Below are 18,448 nucleotides of genomic sequence, written 5' to 3' on the forward strand. Positions count from 1 at the left end.
TGTTGAAATATTCTAGAGGGCGTTATAATAAACATTTTTGGAATTAATTCTAGGTAACATTTCCACTTTCATTATTGTCGTCTGGTGATTCACATAAATTAACTCATGGTTGTGTTTAAAATGTTTTTTAAAAAATAAATATTATAAATCACTTTTGTTTGTTTGTAGTTGAGCACGAAACTACACAAAATGCTGTGTGTACTCTGCTCACAATGGTCACTGAAACCCGGTTCTAGCGTTGTAAAACTGATAGGTAATTATGTAGTGGTCATTTGTATATACTGATATTATACTGTACCCAAACAGTAAACGGACTGCATACAATGACCTTATGATGTATAAACAGTAAACGGACTGCATACAATGACGTTATGATGTATAAACAGTAGACAAACTGCATACAATGACGTTATGATCTATAAACAGTAGACAAACTGCATACAACCGCATTATGAGGTATAAACAGTAGATGGACTACTTACACTTGTATTGTAACGTATAAATAGTAAACGGACTGTTACGCTTGTATTATAACGTATAAACAGTGGACGGACTGTTACACAGGTATTGTAATGTATAAACAATAGACGAACTACATAGATAGATGAAATATTGTAAGTTAGCAGTAGATGAATTGCATTCACGTGGAGTAGACGGACTGCATACACTAGTGTTGTGATGTATAAACAGTAGACGGACTGCATACACTCGTGTTGTGATGTATAAACAGTAGACGGACTGCATACACTAGTGTTGTGATGTATAAACAGTATACAAACTTCATACACTAGTGTTGTGATGTATAAACAGTAGACGGACTGCATACACTGGTGTTGTGATGTATAAACAGTATACAAACTTCATACACTAGTGTTGTGATGTATAAACAGTATACAAACTTCATACACTGGTGTTGTGATGTATAAACAGTATACAAACTTCATATACTGGTGTTGTGATGTATAAACAGTATACAAACTTCATATACTAGTGTTGTGATGTATAAACAGTATACAAACTTCATATACTAGTGTTGTGATGTATAAACAGTATACAAACTTCATACACTAGTGTTGTGATGTATAAACAGTATACAAACTTCATACACTAGTGTTGTGATGTATAAACAGTATACAAACTTCATACACTAGTGTTGTGATGTATAAACAGTATACAAACTTCATACACTGGTGTTGTGATGTATAAACAGTATACAAACTTCATATACTAGTGTTGTGATGTATAAACAGTATACAAACTTCATACACTAGTGTTGTGATGTATAAACAGTAGACGGACTGCATACACTAGTGTTGTGATGTATAAACAGTATACAAACTTCATATACTGGTGTTGTGATGTATAAACAGTATACAAACTTCATATACTGGTGTTGTGATGTATAAACAGTATACAAACTTCATACACTAGTGTTGTGATGTATAAACAGTATACAAACTTCATACACTAGTGTTGTGATGTATAAACAGTAGACGGACTGCATACACTAGTGTTGTGATGTATAAACAGTATACAAACTTCATATACTGGTGTTGTGATGTATAAACAGTATACAAACTTCATATACTGGTGTTGTGATGTATAAACAGTATACAAACTTCATACACTAGTGTTGTGATGTATAAACAGTATACAAACTTCATATACTGGTGTTGTGATGTATAAACAGTATACAAACTTCATACACTAGTGTTGTGATGTATAAACAGTATACAAACTTCATACACTAGTGTTGTGATGTATAAACAGTATACAAACTTCATACACTAGTGTTGTGATGTATAAACAGTATACAAACTTCATATACTAGTGTTGTGATGTATAAACAGTATACAAACTTCATATACTAGTGTTGTGATGTATAAACAGTATACAAACTTCATACACTAGTGTTGTGATGTATAAACAGTATACAAACTTCATACACTAGTGTTGTGATGTATAAACAGTATACAAACTTCATACACTAGTGTTGTGATGTATAAACAGTATACAAACTTCATACACTGGTGTTGTGATGTATAAACAGTATACAAACTTCATATACTAGTGTTGTGATGTATAAACAGTATACAAACTTCATACACTAGTGTTGTGATGTATAAACAGTAGACGGACTGCATACACTAGTGTTGTGATGTATAAACAGTATACAAACTTCATATACTGGTGTTGTGATGTATAAACAGTATACAAACTTCATACACTAGTGTTGTGATGTATAAACAGTATACAAACTTCATACACTAGTGTTGTGGTGTATAAACAGTATACAAACTTCATATACTGGTGTTGTGATGTATAAACAGTATACAAACTTCATATACTGGTGTTTAAAAGTCCAACCTATTACAGTTAGCTACAATTCACTCTTTTATGGCAACTAATTCCAAGAAGTTATTTTTAGACTTTCATTTTCAAAGCGGAGTTTATTTTGCCATATCCAGCTGTAAGACTAGAAATATCGTATTTTTTTCGTGAATTTAAATACTTTATAACCGTTTCCTATTCATGGCAATAAATACATAAAGTTAATGTTTTTTACTTCGGATTTGTTGCTATAGTTACACATAAACTTTGCTAAAACCGTACGCTTATTGTAAGCTTCACATGTACTGAGAAATAACAAAATATATATGACTATCCGTTTGCAGATGTCCGCTAGCTGTTTTATTCCAAAAAGTGGGAAACGCTTTTTCCGCGCTTGCCAAATGTACGGTTGCCATAGTAACCTCGTTATCTTTTGTAAGCGTGAACTGTCTAAACATTCTAACTGTCAAGGATTTGAGAATTATGTCTTTTTTCCGTTGTTTCATTACGGATAAGATGCGACCAAGACTTACCCCACTTAGTGTCAACAACATAGAGATCGCAGAAAAGAGACACCATTTATCCTAAACGTTCCGTTTACACTGAACTCACCTAATAAACTGTGGGAGCTTAGGCAAATACACATAAATCATATATCGAATGAAGAACCTAAGACGATCCACTCAGCTCAAAAACTGTAATCAATCTAACCGTAAAGCTCTAAGCTCAAATTTCATAGAAGGCTGTCCTATAAGACTTCTACTTGTTTACTCATAACACCCTCACTATTTACATAAACAAAACTCAGCATAATGTGTTCATCCGCCTGATAACCATATCAATTGTTTATTGATATGGATAATCCTTGTTTTAAATCGTGAGTTTTACTTTGTTGTCCCATAGTTTGCTGCCCTTCCATAGTTATTCCGCAAATTCGGTTTCCGGCAATTCAACAAATCAAGGATTATTGAGACAACATAATAACGGAATTGTTTGTTATTAACGCCGTAAAATACGCGTTATCAACTGATTTATGGAATATAACTTTCACAGTAGCTTTCTCTACGGTTGTGTGGCTCAAACAGTGTCAGACATTGGCGTTTCGTGTTCATGAGGAGTGTATAAGGGTAGCCAAATGTTGTCATCTCAGTAATGCTCTAAAAACATTTGAAGCAGTCCTGATAAGAAACGGCACCGCAACATTTTGAACTTTAACCATTTGTAAAGCATACTTACAGTTGGTTAGTCATCAACCTTGTATTATATTAAATATATTATATTAAATACCTTACCATTCAGTTAATCCTGTGTATCAATCTACTTCTCCATTGAATCATCCTACGTATTCATAAGTTTTATTTGTATATTTTATGATATTATACTGGTGTTGTGGTGTGTGAACAGTAGACGGACCTCATATCATGGTATTTCATGGGTGAACAGTGAGCTGACTGCAGACATTGGTGTTGTAACGTGTGAACAGTAGATGGATTGCTTACCCTTGTGTTCTGATGTGTAAACAGTAAGCGGACTGCATACACTGGTGTTGTGATGTGTGAACAGTAGACGGACCGCATGTCATTGTGTAGTGATATGTGAACAGCAGGCGGATTACATACACTGGTATTGTAACGTGTAAACAGTAGACGAATTGCTTATCATGATTTTCTGATGTGTGAACAGTAAGTGGACTGCGTATGTTGGTGTTGTGAGTGTGAACAGTATGTGGACTGTATACACTAGTGTTGTAAACTATAAACTGTAGTGAGACTACACACACTGACGTTTAAAAATCCAACTTGCTACAGCTCGCTCGAGATCATTCTTGCCTACCATTAGGGTCTTGGATTGTCAACTGTAAGTTTATTGTAATCATACACTTAACAAGCCGCCAGATGGCTCATTTCCAATGTAAATACGCCTGTTGACATATAGTACAGGCTGGCTAAACGATGTTGGGGTCTGTGTTTCGACCCAGTGCTGGATCTCATTCTGACAACCTCGATGACACATTCTGAAAGATTAAAACTGCATGGATCCTCTTCTGTCTGTATTCGCGGGTTCTATTTATTCCTCTTGAGAAACAACAGTAATAAAACAAATAATATTTATCAGCATTGATACGAAATATTTATAATGAGCGAAAAAAAATAGAAAACGTTTTTCTTCAAACCATACTATTCATGTAGTAGGTGGTTTGAATACTAAATATGACTTACCCAGTACGAAATACAGCAACTCAGTTGTGCCATCTAGTGACAATAAAAATAAACATTTTATTATGTTAAAGTTGTCCAAAGAAAGGTTATCATTGAGATTTACAAAATTTCAAGTTCCGTAAAGCTATCAATGTACAATATTGAAAGTGAACATGAGAACTTACTATCATTTAAGAACAAAATATTTAAACATTATTTGTCCGATTACAAGCTTAAAACGCTTAGAAAATAACTGTTATGTTTCCAACCCATTGAAATAAGCTAGGCTTAACTTTTATTATTTTAATAGGTGTTATACTACAGTTAGCTCTTCTATTTTTATTTAAATGACATTTAAATAAGAATACCTTAATTTGCAGAAATTTAAAGAATATTATCTGCGATATTTAATACAAGCGTAGCAAACAAAACACCAAACAGTGACCCCAAGTTGTCCAACGGTTTTTTTATTAATATTAATCTCCCTCGTATGCGCATAATTACAAAGTGGAAATACAGTTGGCCACCAGTATATTTACTGACCTGCGTAGAGGACATAATCTATCATGGAATTTTGTGTTGAAAGAAACAAAGTTTTAAGCGCCATCTGTTTAATAAAAAATAAATTACACCATAGCTTGTATGTTTCTCCAGTAAGAAAAAAAACTCATAATAAATGGGTAAATAAACGTATTAAAGCGATTTTCTTATGCCAAATCATAACCAGATTTGTATACCAGAACGCTACTGTATCACATATATATTTTACTTCAGTTATACGAGTCTAACCACCAAAAATCAAACAATATTTTACCTATTAATTACCGAACGTGTTCGAAACTGATTTTATTAGAAAATAGTGACATAGTTGTATAAGTTTCCTACTCATTTTATATTAGTTAATAAAATAAAGATTTCAGAGCGACACTTTAATACGAGATAGAAGTAAACAGTAAACAATAACACAAAACTTCACTCTTTTGTTTATAAGTTTTATTTAGACTTGCAAATTATCCAGCTTTGGGTAATTTTGAGATTGCCATTAACTTTATACACAATATAGACTTAATGATCAGGAAACCTACGACGTAACAATGAATTTGTACGGTCCATTCCATGATTTATTGGTATATTACGATCAACTGATTTTTCACCTGAACGCCACCTTACGTATACAATGTCCATAATTATGAAATGCAGATGGAATATATTCTTCAATTAAAATATTAACAGTGTTTAGTAACAATCTGATATGTTGCCACATTATTATTTAGCGCTTTGGTTCCTGTTTGCTTCTTACTACAAAGCTGCATAATGAGCAACTGCATTCTGTCTACCACAGAGAATCGATCCTCGAATTTTAGTTTTAAGTCCGTAAATTTATTGCTAATCCACAAAAGGATTTACAGTTAGGTAAAAATGAAAATAACATATTATATGATATGTAAACTTTAGTTTCGATACTTTGTGAACAATCAATAATTTATGGTTTATCAGTTTCGCTCAGTTAACATGTAAAGACTAGGTTATATCCTAGACCCAGTTACAGTATTATAAAGATATTGTAAATGAGTACGCGCTAAGGCACACAACATTATGCGACAAAATACACTACACAGCAGTCGTAGTGAAAGGGAAGTTGTAAAATACAATATAGACTAAGTCGGATGTTGAACAAGTTTCTCCACGTTAAGTTAAAAATAACATTTAACAACCTGCAATGACCAAGTCTAAATAATTAAAATACTTTCCTATGACCCTTTTCAGAAGGATACCTCGTACAGTGTACCGTGCGACTTCCACCTAACTCCATCACAGATGCCATTCACCTTTTAAAATATATTTCAGTGACTACATGCAATGCCACCTGTTGCAGAAATTAGAACAACACGATCTACCAGGTTGAACTGTCAACAGCAGCACCTGAAGAGGGCCAAAAAAAATGTTAATAGTCATAATGATTGGAGAAGAAAAATAACAGAATTATTCTATGGTTTTCTATAATTATTGGTTTTAGCACTCATATTCACACGTATCAGTGTATGGGTGTAGCTAGCTATTGTGTTGGGAGAGTTTCACCCCTTCCGAAAGCTTTCAAACAACTTTTTGAAGTGTATATTTTAAATAAAATTTAATGCCACACTCTATCTTTAGAACAATGCTATTTATGTACCGCTAATGAAGTAAAAATGTTACGAACCATTCTAAAATATTCACTAATAAAAACGTTAGTTTTTCTACCACAAAAAAAACAACACGAAGAAACAATCTAACAGAGAATCATTTCAAAGTTTTGAACTTTCACATCTATGTGTTTGTCACTTAAATATGTAGAATGTTTCATGAAAATCAGAGTTCACAATTGGGTCAAATCCTATCATACGAGTTGTTTTCGTATCGACCTACATGAGTTCTTCTTCGATATAATTTTTCGAGACTGCTGAAGGCATACAGGAAGTTAAATAAAAGTGAGGCGTTTAAAAACGTGTTGGTGATAATAGACCATTGACCTACCTTTATCCTCTTATTTTCATGACCTATAACCTAACACGTCTTGCAAAGAGTGGAATGCTGCTCACTGCATTCGGCGACCCAGAAAGATATTCGTGAAGAGGAATTAAAGTTCCCCACTTGGGGAATGATGTTGAGTAGTTGCTTATGATACAGATCATCCTGTCTCCAAATTCTGTTTCTTGCAGAAGTATTTTGTGCAGCTAGGTGTTTCCTGTACAAACATCTTTTGCACCTAGGTTGGAAAGTTAAGCCGAAGTAACTATGCCGAGAGTAAGTTTCCAGTGTTTAGAATAGATAGATAAATGATCTAAGAATTTTAAAATAGCGCAGAAAAAGTCTCAAGTTCTAATAACCCAATTATACCTTTTTTCACTTGGCTTGTTTGTGATCTTTTAAATGCTACCCTAAACATTAATGAAGTATATAAGTTGTGTTTCAAACCGTCAGTGTACCAGTCTTTAAAACAACGAAGGTAACCTCAGTAAAACACTTTTTTCTAATATACGTATACAGCTACGTTTATATTAATGTTAAAACATTTAATTTGAAATGCGACTTATTAGAACAACCTTTCCTCACATTATGTAGAAATAACTGGAAAAATCTGTACAGGCCTGACAAAGATATACATTAGTTGAATTTAGTGAGCCCTCTTGTGATTGGATTATTTGTACCACTCACGCTTGAACGTGCCAATGAAGTAAACATCTTATATCTTGAGCTGTCTTTTGGTTTATGTCAGCGTAGAAGTTTTATCTATCTCAAGTATGTATGAATTAAACAGAAGTTCGCCACGTTTGTTATATTAACACATTTTAATAGGGATTACACCATAAAGCTAATCTAAAAATGTCTTATTGAAAGTTAAACCTTGGAAAAGTAGTTTAATTTGTTTTTCAGTCGACTTAGGTTCAGTAATTCATGTATGTTCACATTTATAATGGAGGTGATTTTGCACCTGTAGTTAGGAAAGTGTAAATGAAGTTATCTAATGTCAGATTTTTTTGTGTGTAGATAGTGCTCGTGGCTGGCATCTATTTGTATCTCACTTTAGCAGCAGATGTCGTTAATACCGTTGGAAATCTATCTATACAAAAACGAGGAGCTAGTAGGGGCTCATATGGGACCGCTGGCGCATGGTGGAAAGAATGGTACCAGCAATACATTCAGGGTGTCACACTACCTTCAGCGGTACCAAAATCCCCTGCTCAAAGACCATTACTTCAACAGACCCTCCCACTTCCTTCAAGACCACCATTTCAGCAACCCACCACGCCTCCTCTTAGAGTACCCGTTCTCACCCCACCTCCATCAATTCAGCGTCCCATCCAACCTGCTCTAAGACCAAACATGCAGCGTCCGATTAAACCTCTTTCAAAACCATCAGTTCAGAGCCCAACTCCACCCCTTCCACGACCAACAGTTCAGCGTCCCTTACCATCTCCTTCAAAACCACAAGTTCCATTCCAACATCCAACACTACCCCCTCAGCGTCCTGTTCTATCTTCTTCGAGACCACAACTTCCAAGCCTCATTCTGCCTCATCCAGAACCTCCAGCAGAAGGACCTTTACCTTTCCCACCTTCACTAGGTCCAAATAAAACTATTATATCGTATTCACTGGGACCCCCTCAGTTTGTAAAACGACCAGATCGGCCCTTACCAGATGGTGAAATGCCGCCGTGTGCTGTATCTGGAAAAAACTTTTGTGTTCTTACAGATGATTACCCAGAGTAAGTTTCGTACTTAAACTTCCGGTCATCCTTTCATTTTTAGCATTTTTGTTTAAATCATAGACATTCAACATTTAATAATTATTCTCTGAGAAAAAGGACAAGTAACAAAAGATTTTTATATTTAACTTTCACTGTAGCTTTGGGAACATCGATAGAACAGTGGATTTTTGTCACCACAATAACTTTAAAAATGTTTAGTTTTTTGGATATCATTTGTCTTATAAATTGATTAACTCGTTTATTATAATTCCTGAAAGTTTACAATTGACAAAAAGAATAGGTAAACTTTGATATTTTTAACGTCTTAGACTAAACGGACAGCTTAGAGGTTAAAAAGTAAATTTAGAAGTGGTCTGTGGTCAAATTAATAAAACATAATACTAGATAGCGGCATACCAGTTGTCACTAAATGTCCTTAGAGAAACTTACTTCAAGTAAAATTATAGCTACTCTGTTTATAGCAATATGTCATTTTAATAAACTTTTAGGGACTAGTACAAGATCTCAATCAATGTCTCATTAAATAGAAGAGTTATTTTATTCATTTTTTGAATGCTAAACATCTTTATATTCCCAAGAATGGAATTTACACAAACCCTTTATATGATATTCTCCAACACAAAATGTTTTCACTCAATTGTATTGTGCCTTTAATAGCCAAACACAGACTACTGTAGAAATTGCATCTTGCCTTCAATTTTTACAACTGGACTCAAATATACAATGAAACTGGTATTTTTTGTTATATCTAATCATATTATAACAATTACTACTATGCATGGTCTAGTACCATTTGTAAAATCCAACATGTATGCTGGTTGCCTCCTCATAAAAACTTAGTGCCACTATATTTAGAAAGTTCATTAGGCTAAGCTCTCAACGAATCGTGTTATTCGCGATCACTGGGCTTAATTCCAACAAGAATTGTTTCCGAATTTTAATTATTTCTTTCGTCAGTGATTAAGTTGTAGGTTTCATTAATTTAATTGATAATAATTCACCAGTTTTACCACATAAAAAGTAATGTTTAATGTTTGAAGTGTATTGGCGTTTTAAAATTGGTTCTTACTGAGAAGAATTCAAAATTTTGTTAGTTTTGTTATATAAATGTTATTTGAATATTACTACTCGTTGTCATCGTAAATTAGAGAAATAATAAAATAAGTAATATAAGAGGTTAAGAGGTTGCTTTATTCGAATCAGTGCAACAAAATTCCTTTTATTTGCAGAGACTTGATAAGGAATTTAATTGATAACGATTTGGAAAAAGTTCGAACTCTTTACGAGGAACTTCAAACAGTCGGCGATCCAGAGCTTTTCACAAACCACTTGGACGACAGTGCTGCCGCTAGGGGCACATACGCTTGTGAGACAGAAGCTGGTTTTATGAGACCTGGATGGGCACATAATGAAGTGTCGGAGGAATGGATGGTGATAATAAATACTGATATTTTTCCTCAAAAAATTCGTGTAGAAACATGCAAGTAAGTTATAAATGCAACTTAAGTATTATTATCAATCAAAAATTTATATTACTTAGAGTTTTAAAATATTTTGCTTCCTATTAACTTTATTTAATTAAAAAAAAAGAAATGAAATAAAAATGTTTAACTTTTTCAGATATGTATTTTCAGTAGAAACATTTACAAAGAAATATTAATTAAAATAATTTCCTAATCCAGCGTGAGGCTCGAACCTTAATCTCATGCTCTACCAACTTTGCTAGTCAAACTGTAAACTAATTTATTTTATAAATAATTTTATTTATTAGAGATTCATTGTAAAATTGATACAAGATTGATAACATAAGATATTATCGGATGGTGTACAGAATCCAAGAATCAGACCCTAGTCTTCTACAATATAGAGATTTTTCAGGCCATATTAACTCAGTTTAGTGATTTATATTAAGTTTTTGTACTCCTTTTTTAACTTAAAATTATGTGAAAAGTAAGGTTCATCCATATAGCGTTCAAAGTTAATTTCTGTATTCTCCATTTATCTGTATTATAATTTTTTAGGTTTACTTTAAATTAATGTTTCCATTATTTGTACGTATATCTAAGGCCTCAAAAATCATGTGATGAAAGTTATTAAGATAAAAAGGCTCGTGCTTTACTAAGATTGGCCCGGCATGGCCAAGCGGGTTGAGGCGTTCAACTCGTAATCTGACAGTCGCGGGTTTGAATCCCTGTCACACCAAACATGCTCCCCCTATTAGCCGTGGGGGCGTTATAATGTGACGGTCAATCGCACAATTCGTTGGTAAAAGAGTAGCTCAAAAGTTGGCGGTGGGTGATGATGACTAGCTGCCTTCTCTCTAGTCTTACACTACTAAATTAGGGACGGTCAGCGCAGAGAGCCCTCGTGTAGCTTGGCGCGAAATTCAAAAACAAACAAACAAACAATTTTCTGAGATTATGATTAAATGTATTTAAATTAAATTTATAAATGAAATACTTTACATTCGGTTTTAAGTCTCAGAAAAATTATTGTCAGATGTGTGGATGAAACCCTCAAATTTTACCTAACTTCATGGTCTAATAATTGAATTGCGCGGTATATTGTTTTTAGTAAATGTTCCAATTTATTATGTTGCGTGTTACAATTCCAAATAGCCTGAAACCGAATTAAACTATAATTCAGATTTAAAAGTTACTTGAATATAGAGAAGTATTAAAAGTATGATGATTTCCAACAAGACTGATACACATCATTTTCTTTCTCAACACAAATATATCTTAATTTACAAACAATAATACAACTTATAATAGCGGTTATTACAAATAACGATTTATATACAAAGGTTTTACAGACTTAAAAACAATATTGAATCTTGTATCTGGTCTGGATAAAAATATTTTATTGACGGTTCACGATAAGCAAATTAGTTTCAAGTTGATATCAGTACAGTTCACTTTCATTCTCGGCCGGTCTCACGCCGTTTACAAGCTGACCTTTCACCATCGAGGATTTTAATGTCCTTTAAAAATACTAATGTCCAAAGTTAATTTACTATAATCGTTTTGAATTATGGATGTACGTCATTACAGTTATCGTGGTAGTTCTGAATGATCAAAAGTCATTGTTTGTAATTAGAGATCTCGACTTCCATCCAAAGAAGCCGCTTGGGTGAAGTGATTTGGTGAAAAGAGATCAAAGGGATACATCTCGGGGTTGAGTATTTTTGAAACGAAGAAATCATGTGACTTCACAGTTCTTCAGCTTAGGACCAGAAACGTATATTCCATGAAGTACCACTTAGAGATGGATAGTCTCAAAGTGTGCTGTTAGAAGTAAATAATTCAAAGTGTGTCTCTAGAAGAGTGTACAATGAGGTCATCACGTAGACTTGGACACAACCAAAATGGCAAGCTTAGAAAACTAATTACAGCTCTAAAATCTAATAATATGTCCCGATAATGTTATGTTTAATTTTAATGATCTGACCTTAAGCAAACAATGCCAAAATACTGATAATAATGTTTAAATTCGTGTCTAACTACCCGTATACTTAGTTTCTCAAGTTACTTTTTCCATTTGAATGTGTCCACATAACTCTTAAATCCTTTCATAGCTTTATGAAAGATAACAAACCAAGTACAGAATGTCTGATTAAAACTAATAAACTCGAATAAAACAACATATGAATCAAGATTTACATGTATTTATGCTCAAGTTATATAAAAATGAACAAAAATGTTTAGAAGTAGTTTTTCGAGATTTGCGGCTGTAATGTAAAGCACTTTCACGTATCAGCCCCCAAATATACACCCTTGTGCAAATTAATTGAAACAAATGGTCATTTTACAATATTTTCATCATGGCAGCCGTTGTAGGCTCGCTGGACCCGCTGATTTCCTTTAATAGTCATTTTTTCACACAGACAGCGTCATTAGCTGTGTTTTGCAGTACGGTCGATCTATTTTTGGGATATATGACGAATTTTGAGGAATTTTACGTCATCCAAAATTGCGTTAGAAGGGCAAGGAGATCAGTCAAAAAACAACTTCTTACCAACTCAATAAAGAGAAAACGGTATCAATGGAGACGCAAGAACGATGGAGGAAGGTGTTATTCAGTGACGAGACTCATTCCTTCGTACAGGGTCAAAGAAGTCTGCATGTTCGCAGATTTCCAGGTAAGAAACTTCGAGAATCTCACACCAATCAGTTCGTAAAACATCCCTTGAAGAAAATGTTTTGGGGCTTTTTCAGCTACTCTGGCGTCGGAGGCTTACATATCGTAGAAGGTATGATGCGAGGACCACAGTACATCAAAGTTTTGCAAAGAAGAGTCGTTCCAGAATTGAAAAAGAGATTTCCAGATGGATCTGGCATTTTTCAGCAAGATCTGGCTCCGTGCCACACATCGAAACTTGTGAAGAATTTTATGACTACAATGCGAATAAAGGTGCTGGACTGGCCTGGAAACTCTCCGAACTTAAATCCTATTGAAAATCTTTGGACGATTTGTAAAGAAAGACTTTGGAAAAAAGACTGTACTACGAAAGATAAGCTAATTGAGGCCATAACTGTGGTGTGGTGCCGCGATCCAAAAGTTAGTAAAGATTACAGTCAACTCGTGGACTCGATGCCAAAGCGGATTAACGATCTTCTGAAAAATAAAGGCAGTCATATCATGTATTAATTTGCGAGTAGTTTTTGGATTCTCAGAAATAAAACGCAAAAAATTGAAAAAGTCGTAATTTTCCGTCTTGTTTCAATTAATTTGCACAAGGGTGTAGTCTCCCATCATGTTTTTGTTATACGCTCCTTAGTAGCGGCATTCAAAGTCCAGTATATCTTGGTGGAAGCGCTCGCCTTGCTCCGCTGAGAATGCTTACATGTTCTCCTTGAATTTATCAAGATGAGCGTCAAGGATATGGACTTTCAGGGACAACCTGCAGCCCATTTTGCCGTAGTTCTTCACTAGAGCCTCAACCAGTTCCACGTAAATTTCGGCCCAAGAAACCTGAACCACTTCGACAAAGCTTTCCCGAGCTTTTTCTTCCTTCCTACTGAGCTTCTTGGGGAATTCGGTGCACTCCAGGATCTTCTTTATTTATGGTCCAACGAAAACACCAGCTTTGACCTTTGCCTCAGACAGCTTAGGAATGAAGTCTCGAAGGTTCGTGAAGACTGCAGACTATTCATCAAGAGCTGTGACAAATTGTTTCATAAGACCCAATTTTATGTGCAATGGTGGAAACAATACCTTCTTCAGGTACATTAGTGGCTCACACTTAACATTGTGCCTCCCTACAAAAATCTCGATCCATTGTGGCCACTGCTTCCTGTTGTAATGCGCTGTGGTGTTCCTGCTGTCCAAAGGCAAAGGTAACAGAGAAACTTGGTAAGGCCTTCTTGGAGACTCATCAGGAATGCCACCATTTTGAAGTATCCAATAACCTCCCAGCCATACTTATCATACTTCAAGGCTTCTAGCAAGGTCTTGACGCTCTTGTATTCCTCTTTGAGGTGCACCGAATGAGCCAGGGGAAGAAACGGATACTTATTCCCGTTATGGAGCAGCACAGCCTTGAGGCTTGTGGATGAGTTATCAATGAAGAGGCAGAAGCAGAACCCATCTTGACGAGTGAAGAAGCTTGATAAATGTCGGTGACGCTTCCTCTGACTTGCGACTTGCAGACTTTCATCTAACAAATCCCATTCCTTGATCCTAGATGTCAATAGCTCAGCATCAGCTACGATGCTACTGAATCTACCTGGAATGTTCTGGAAAATGGGTAATTTGAAAATTTCATTACCCAGGTCACAAAAGCAAAGTTTGAAGAGAAAAATAGGTCTTTTCTATTTACTTTAGGCATAAGCAATTGGGAAATAACACTTTCTACCCAGGAACATGAAAAAGTAAAAATTTTGTTACATGATGTAATTAATCTCTTAATTTGTGATGTGATGCATATCTAGGGTTTGGACGTCTCATGTTAATATGAAAAATATTTATCAGTGTAAATTTTAAGTTAAACTAGAGTACTAATGATACGCATTTTAGAATTATCGACCCCTAATTTGGAACTATCCATACCTTAACAACACTTTTTGGAGTTATACACCCCTATTGACACTTGACGGAAGTACCCTCTGTCTTACGTGAAATTCAAAACAAACCATACCAAACCTGTCTTATGCCACTATGCAGAACTGTGATGTCACATGAACTCCCTCGGTCGAAGAATAACTTCCTTCTGGGTTGGCACCGGTTTCTTTCCACTCATTATGTTCCCTACTGAGGCGGCTCCTTTTGACGTAGGTCGGAACTCTGACTTCTGTGAGTAGAGTTATGTATTTTAATCATTTTGATTGGTTGTAGTGCTTCGTTAAAATGTTCATTATGATAATTTTCAATGATTGAGATTCATCGATAAAGTTATTATTTTGAGTAACTAGATGTATTTATTTTGAGTGCCTGAGTTATGGAAATCACACAATCATGAAAACATTCAATAAAAAAAGTTAAGCATTTTCGGCTTACGAGTTTATAACCCGAAAATTCGGGGCTCGATACTTATGGTGAGTACAACACACATATGTTTGAACTTAGCAATGACAACAAAGAAATAAAGAAATATAAATTAAAATATAAAACAAAAATGTATACCCAGCTTCTACTGTTGAATAATAACAGTTGTGTCAGCAAATAAAAAGTATATTTTTGTATGTTTGCCAATGAATATTAATACACACATGTACTTATTATGTTACGTTACTTGGAGCTTGTTGCTTCTGTTTCACGTTATCTTTTTTTATCATTTTTTATAATGACAAAGACATGTTAAATCAATCAAACAAGAGATGAAACAGAAAAATGAATAAAAAGATGGATTTTGCACGTATAAATATATTTTGAAAATTTTAGACTATAGATTTTTGATATATCTTTGTATCTATTGTTAGTTATTAATTTGTTAACACCAGTTAATTTTAAACAAATTTATACAATCGAAAATGTACTACCAAGCTGACAACAAAAATAAGTCCTTAATATCTTTTACTGTCGTAGAGATCCCATATTTATAGAGGAATTTCAAGAATGTGCAGCAATTAGGTTGTTAATTTATTCTGGTGAATTATTCAGTCCACAGGTTGTTTAAAATAAAATAAAAATTCAATATGGTACTCAATCTATCATTCGTTTTGGTTTTTTTTTCGTCATTGAGTTATATTTAAGACTCAAATAATAGATCGGGCTCTATATTTATTTTTTAAAATACTTTTTGATAAACGTGGCATTTAATGTTTTTGAAGACAGAGTTCCATGTTTATCTGTTTTTTGGGTGTTTTTTTTTAAGGAAACCTAACCACGCTTGCTCCTATATTTCTCCGTTTTATGAGTCAACATGTCAACAACGGTTCAGCTTACACCGTCTGATAGCTGTGAGACCCTGGGAGCCCAACCGAAGTCCAGTGGTGGCGCTGTTTAAATTCCCAGCGGGCTGTGCGTGTCGTGTTACTCGAGTAGAGAAATCGAATTAATGAAGAGTTTGTTCGGTATTCGAACTTCACATGATATGTATTTAAACAAAATAAACACTCACACCTTCTGACATACTAAAATATGTATATTAACGTTAAATTTTATTTATTAATATGTTATTTATATTTTTGATTTAACACTTCTTGTTTATTTTTGAGACAAAAAACTTACGGGTAAATAACATTTTCCAGACACAACGTTTATGCCTAAAAAATTTGTGTTTGTTTTCTCCGCTTTTTAAGTCAAAATCTCATATGTGTGCCAGTAAATTACAAAAATAATAAATATTATAATATTTTCAAAGGCCATGAAACTCTACAACTTTTTGTAGATGTTGCTAAACAATTTACGTTAATGTGTAGGTCTCTTGCAGTTAGATATCTATCTAGCTGTGTTATTACAACAGCTAATGGTGCAAAACAATATGTTAGGCTCAATATTAGCACTAACAACATAAAATTACTAAAGTACTACTGTTAAACTAATATCGAAATATTACTCTTATGAACAAAAAGTTATCAGTCGAAATATAGCAAAACGAAGTTAGAATTACGAAGGATAAGCATTGTCAAGCCTAATAACAACCTTGGAAATGCCAAAATTATAAGATGATATCTAACAGCAACTATTTTACCCACATTACACATAGCTCTAATAACAGAAAGACTCATATTTGACTATCGATAGGTTTAGCAGTAGCACGAAAAACCATTTTTCTAGCGTAATTTTCGTAATCTTCCTTTAGTAATTTTGTTGTTTATTATGTGAAAGATTTTCTTTTCATCCTCTAAGTTTAATTTTGTGATAATTTAATGAAGTGATCGAGTTTTATGAAAAATAAAAGTGAATAAATATACACTTTTCGAATATGACCGTAAAACGTGAGAATGAATTATAACTGACCAAAAAGACGAATAGTTTAAAAGTTAAAGTTTCTCCTCTTTAGATATTTAAAAAGATATTTGTCATGTTTATTTCAAATTGATAATAATATATGTTCTATATTGGCGATACAAGGTAAAAACAAAAACAAAAATGGACGAAACTAAACAAATTGTTTCTGTAACTTTCATTACCTGTGGGGACATAACTAGTGCTTTTATGATATTACGATTGAAGTAAAACAAAACAATATAAAATAATAGCTTAGAAATATAATGATGCTTTTTATTAAAGATGGACAGTAGCGTTAAAAAATATGTTATTGACGTGACACGAAGGTATTGAAAATGTTTGACTGTACCAGTAATAAAGACAATTTAAATATTTTGCCCTTATATACTAATTCGTTACGATTGTTTATTTCTCAAGCGCAAAGCTACACAATTGTGGCATGACTACATGGCTATCAATACCTGATTTTTAGTGTTATAAGCCATCAGGCTTATCGCTGAGAGGCTTGGCATGGCCAAGTGTGTTAAGGCGTTCGACTCGTAATCCGATGATCGCGGGTTTGAATCCCCGTCACACCAAACATGCTCGCCCTTTCAGCCGTGGAGGCGTTATAATTGTGTGGTCAATCCCACAATTCGTTGGTAAAAGAGTAGCCCAAGAGTTGGCGGTGGGTGGTGATGACTAGCTGCCTTCTCTCTAGTCTTACACTACTAAATTAGGGACGGTCAGCGCAGAGAGCCCTCGTGTAGCTTTGCGCGAAATTCAAAAAACAAAACAAACAACAATTATCGCTGAGCTATTGTAATTTGAAAATTATTTGATGATGCGTTGATTGTAAAGTATAGATTTCCCTTCCCCTGGAGTGTCATAATTGGCTGTACTTATATTTTCGGAAAGCATACTTTGAAATGTATGTTACAGTTTTCGAGTTGGAAAAGGTACCTAAAAATCATGGCAGTAAAGATCGCTTAGGAATAATGTGCTTTCAGCAGGTTTGGGAGTGTTAAGGAATGCTGAAAGCAGCTAAAAATAGAAAGTGATTAGTGTTTGGGCAATAAAACCTATCTTAATGTTGTCCACTTTCCTATATACACACACACACATACTATGGTTGATTGGTAAATTTGCAGGTTTACGACGCTAAAAATTGGATTTGTATACTTATGTTGGGCACAGCACAGATTGTGTAGTTTTGCACAATTTGTTTACGTGGGACTTCTACAAGATGCCTTTATTATATGCATGTCATTCCACTATAAAAATAAGCGTGGTATT

General features: G+C 34.2%; 1 protein-coding gene across 1 annotated transcript; it reads left to right on the forward strand.

Moving 5' to 3' along the window:
• Positions 1–7,304: 7,304 nt before the first annotated feature.
• On the forward strand, positions 7,305–16,480 carry LOC143228376 (uncharacterized). The gene is made up of 4 exons (XM_076459642.1): positions 7,305–7,313; positions 8,058–8,776; positions 10,009–10,263; positions 16,095–16,480. The coding sequence occupies exons 1-4, from the start codon at positions 7,305–7,307 to the stop codon at positions 16,276–16,278; spliced, it is 1,167 nt and encodes a 388-aa protein (XP_076315757.1). The 3' UTR covers positions 16,279–16,480.
• The last annotated feature ends 1,968 nt before the right edge of the window (positions 16,481–18,448 follow it).

Source organism: Tachypleus tridentatus, chromosome 10 (assembly GCF_004210375.1).
Source record: "Tachypleus tridentatus isolate NWPU-2018 chromosome 10, ASM421037v1, whole genome shotgun sequence".
Classification (NCBI taxonomy): domain Eukaryota; kingdom Metazoa; phylum Arthropoda; class Merostomata; order Xiphosura; family Limulidae; genus Tachypleus; species Tachypleus tridentatus.

What these genes read in the sequence shown, in the direction of transcription:
- LOC143228376 (XM_076459642.1), top strand. An exon ending in CTTACAGATGATTACCCAGA is followed by an intron (nt 8,777 to 10,008) that starts GTAAGTTTCGTA and finishes TTTTATTTGCAG; the next exon opens with AGACTTGATAAGGAATTTAA. An exon ending in ATTCGTGTAGAAACATGCAA is followed by an intron (nt 10,264 to 16,094) that starts GTAAGTTATAAA and finishes TTTTTTTTTAAG; the next exon opens with GAAACCTAACCACGCTTGCT.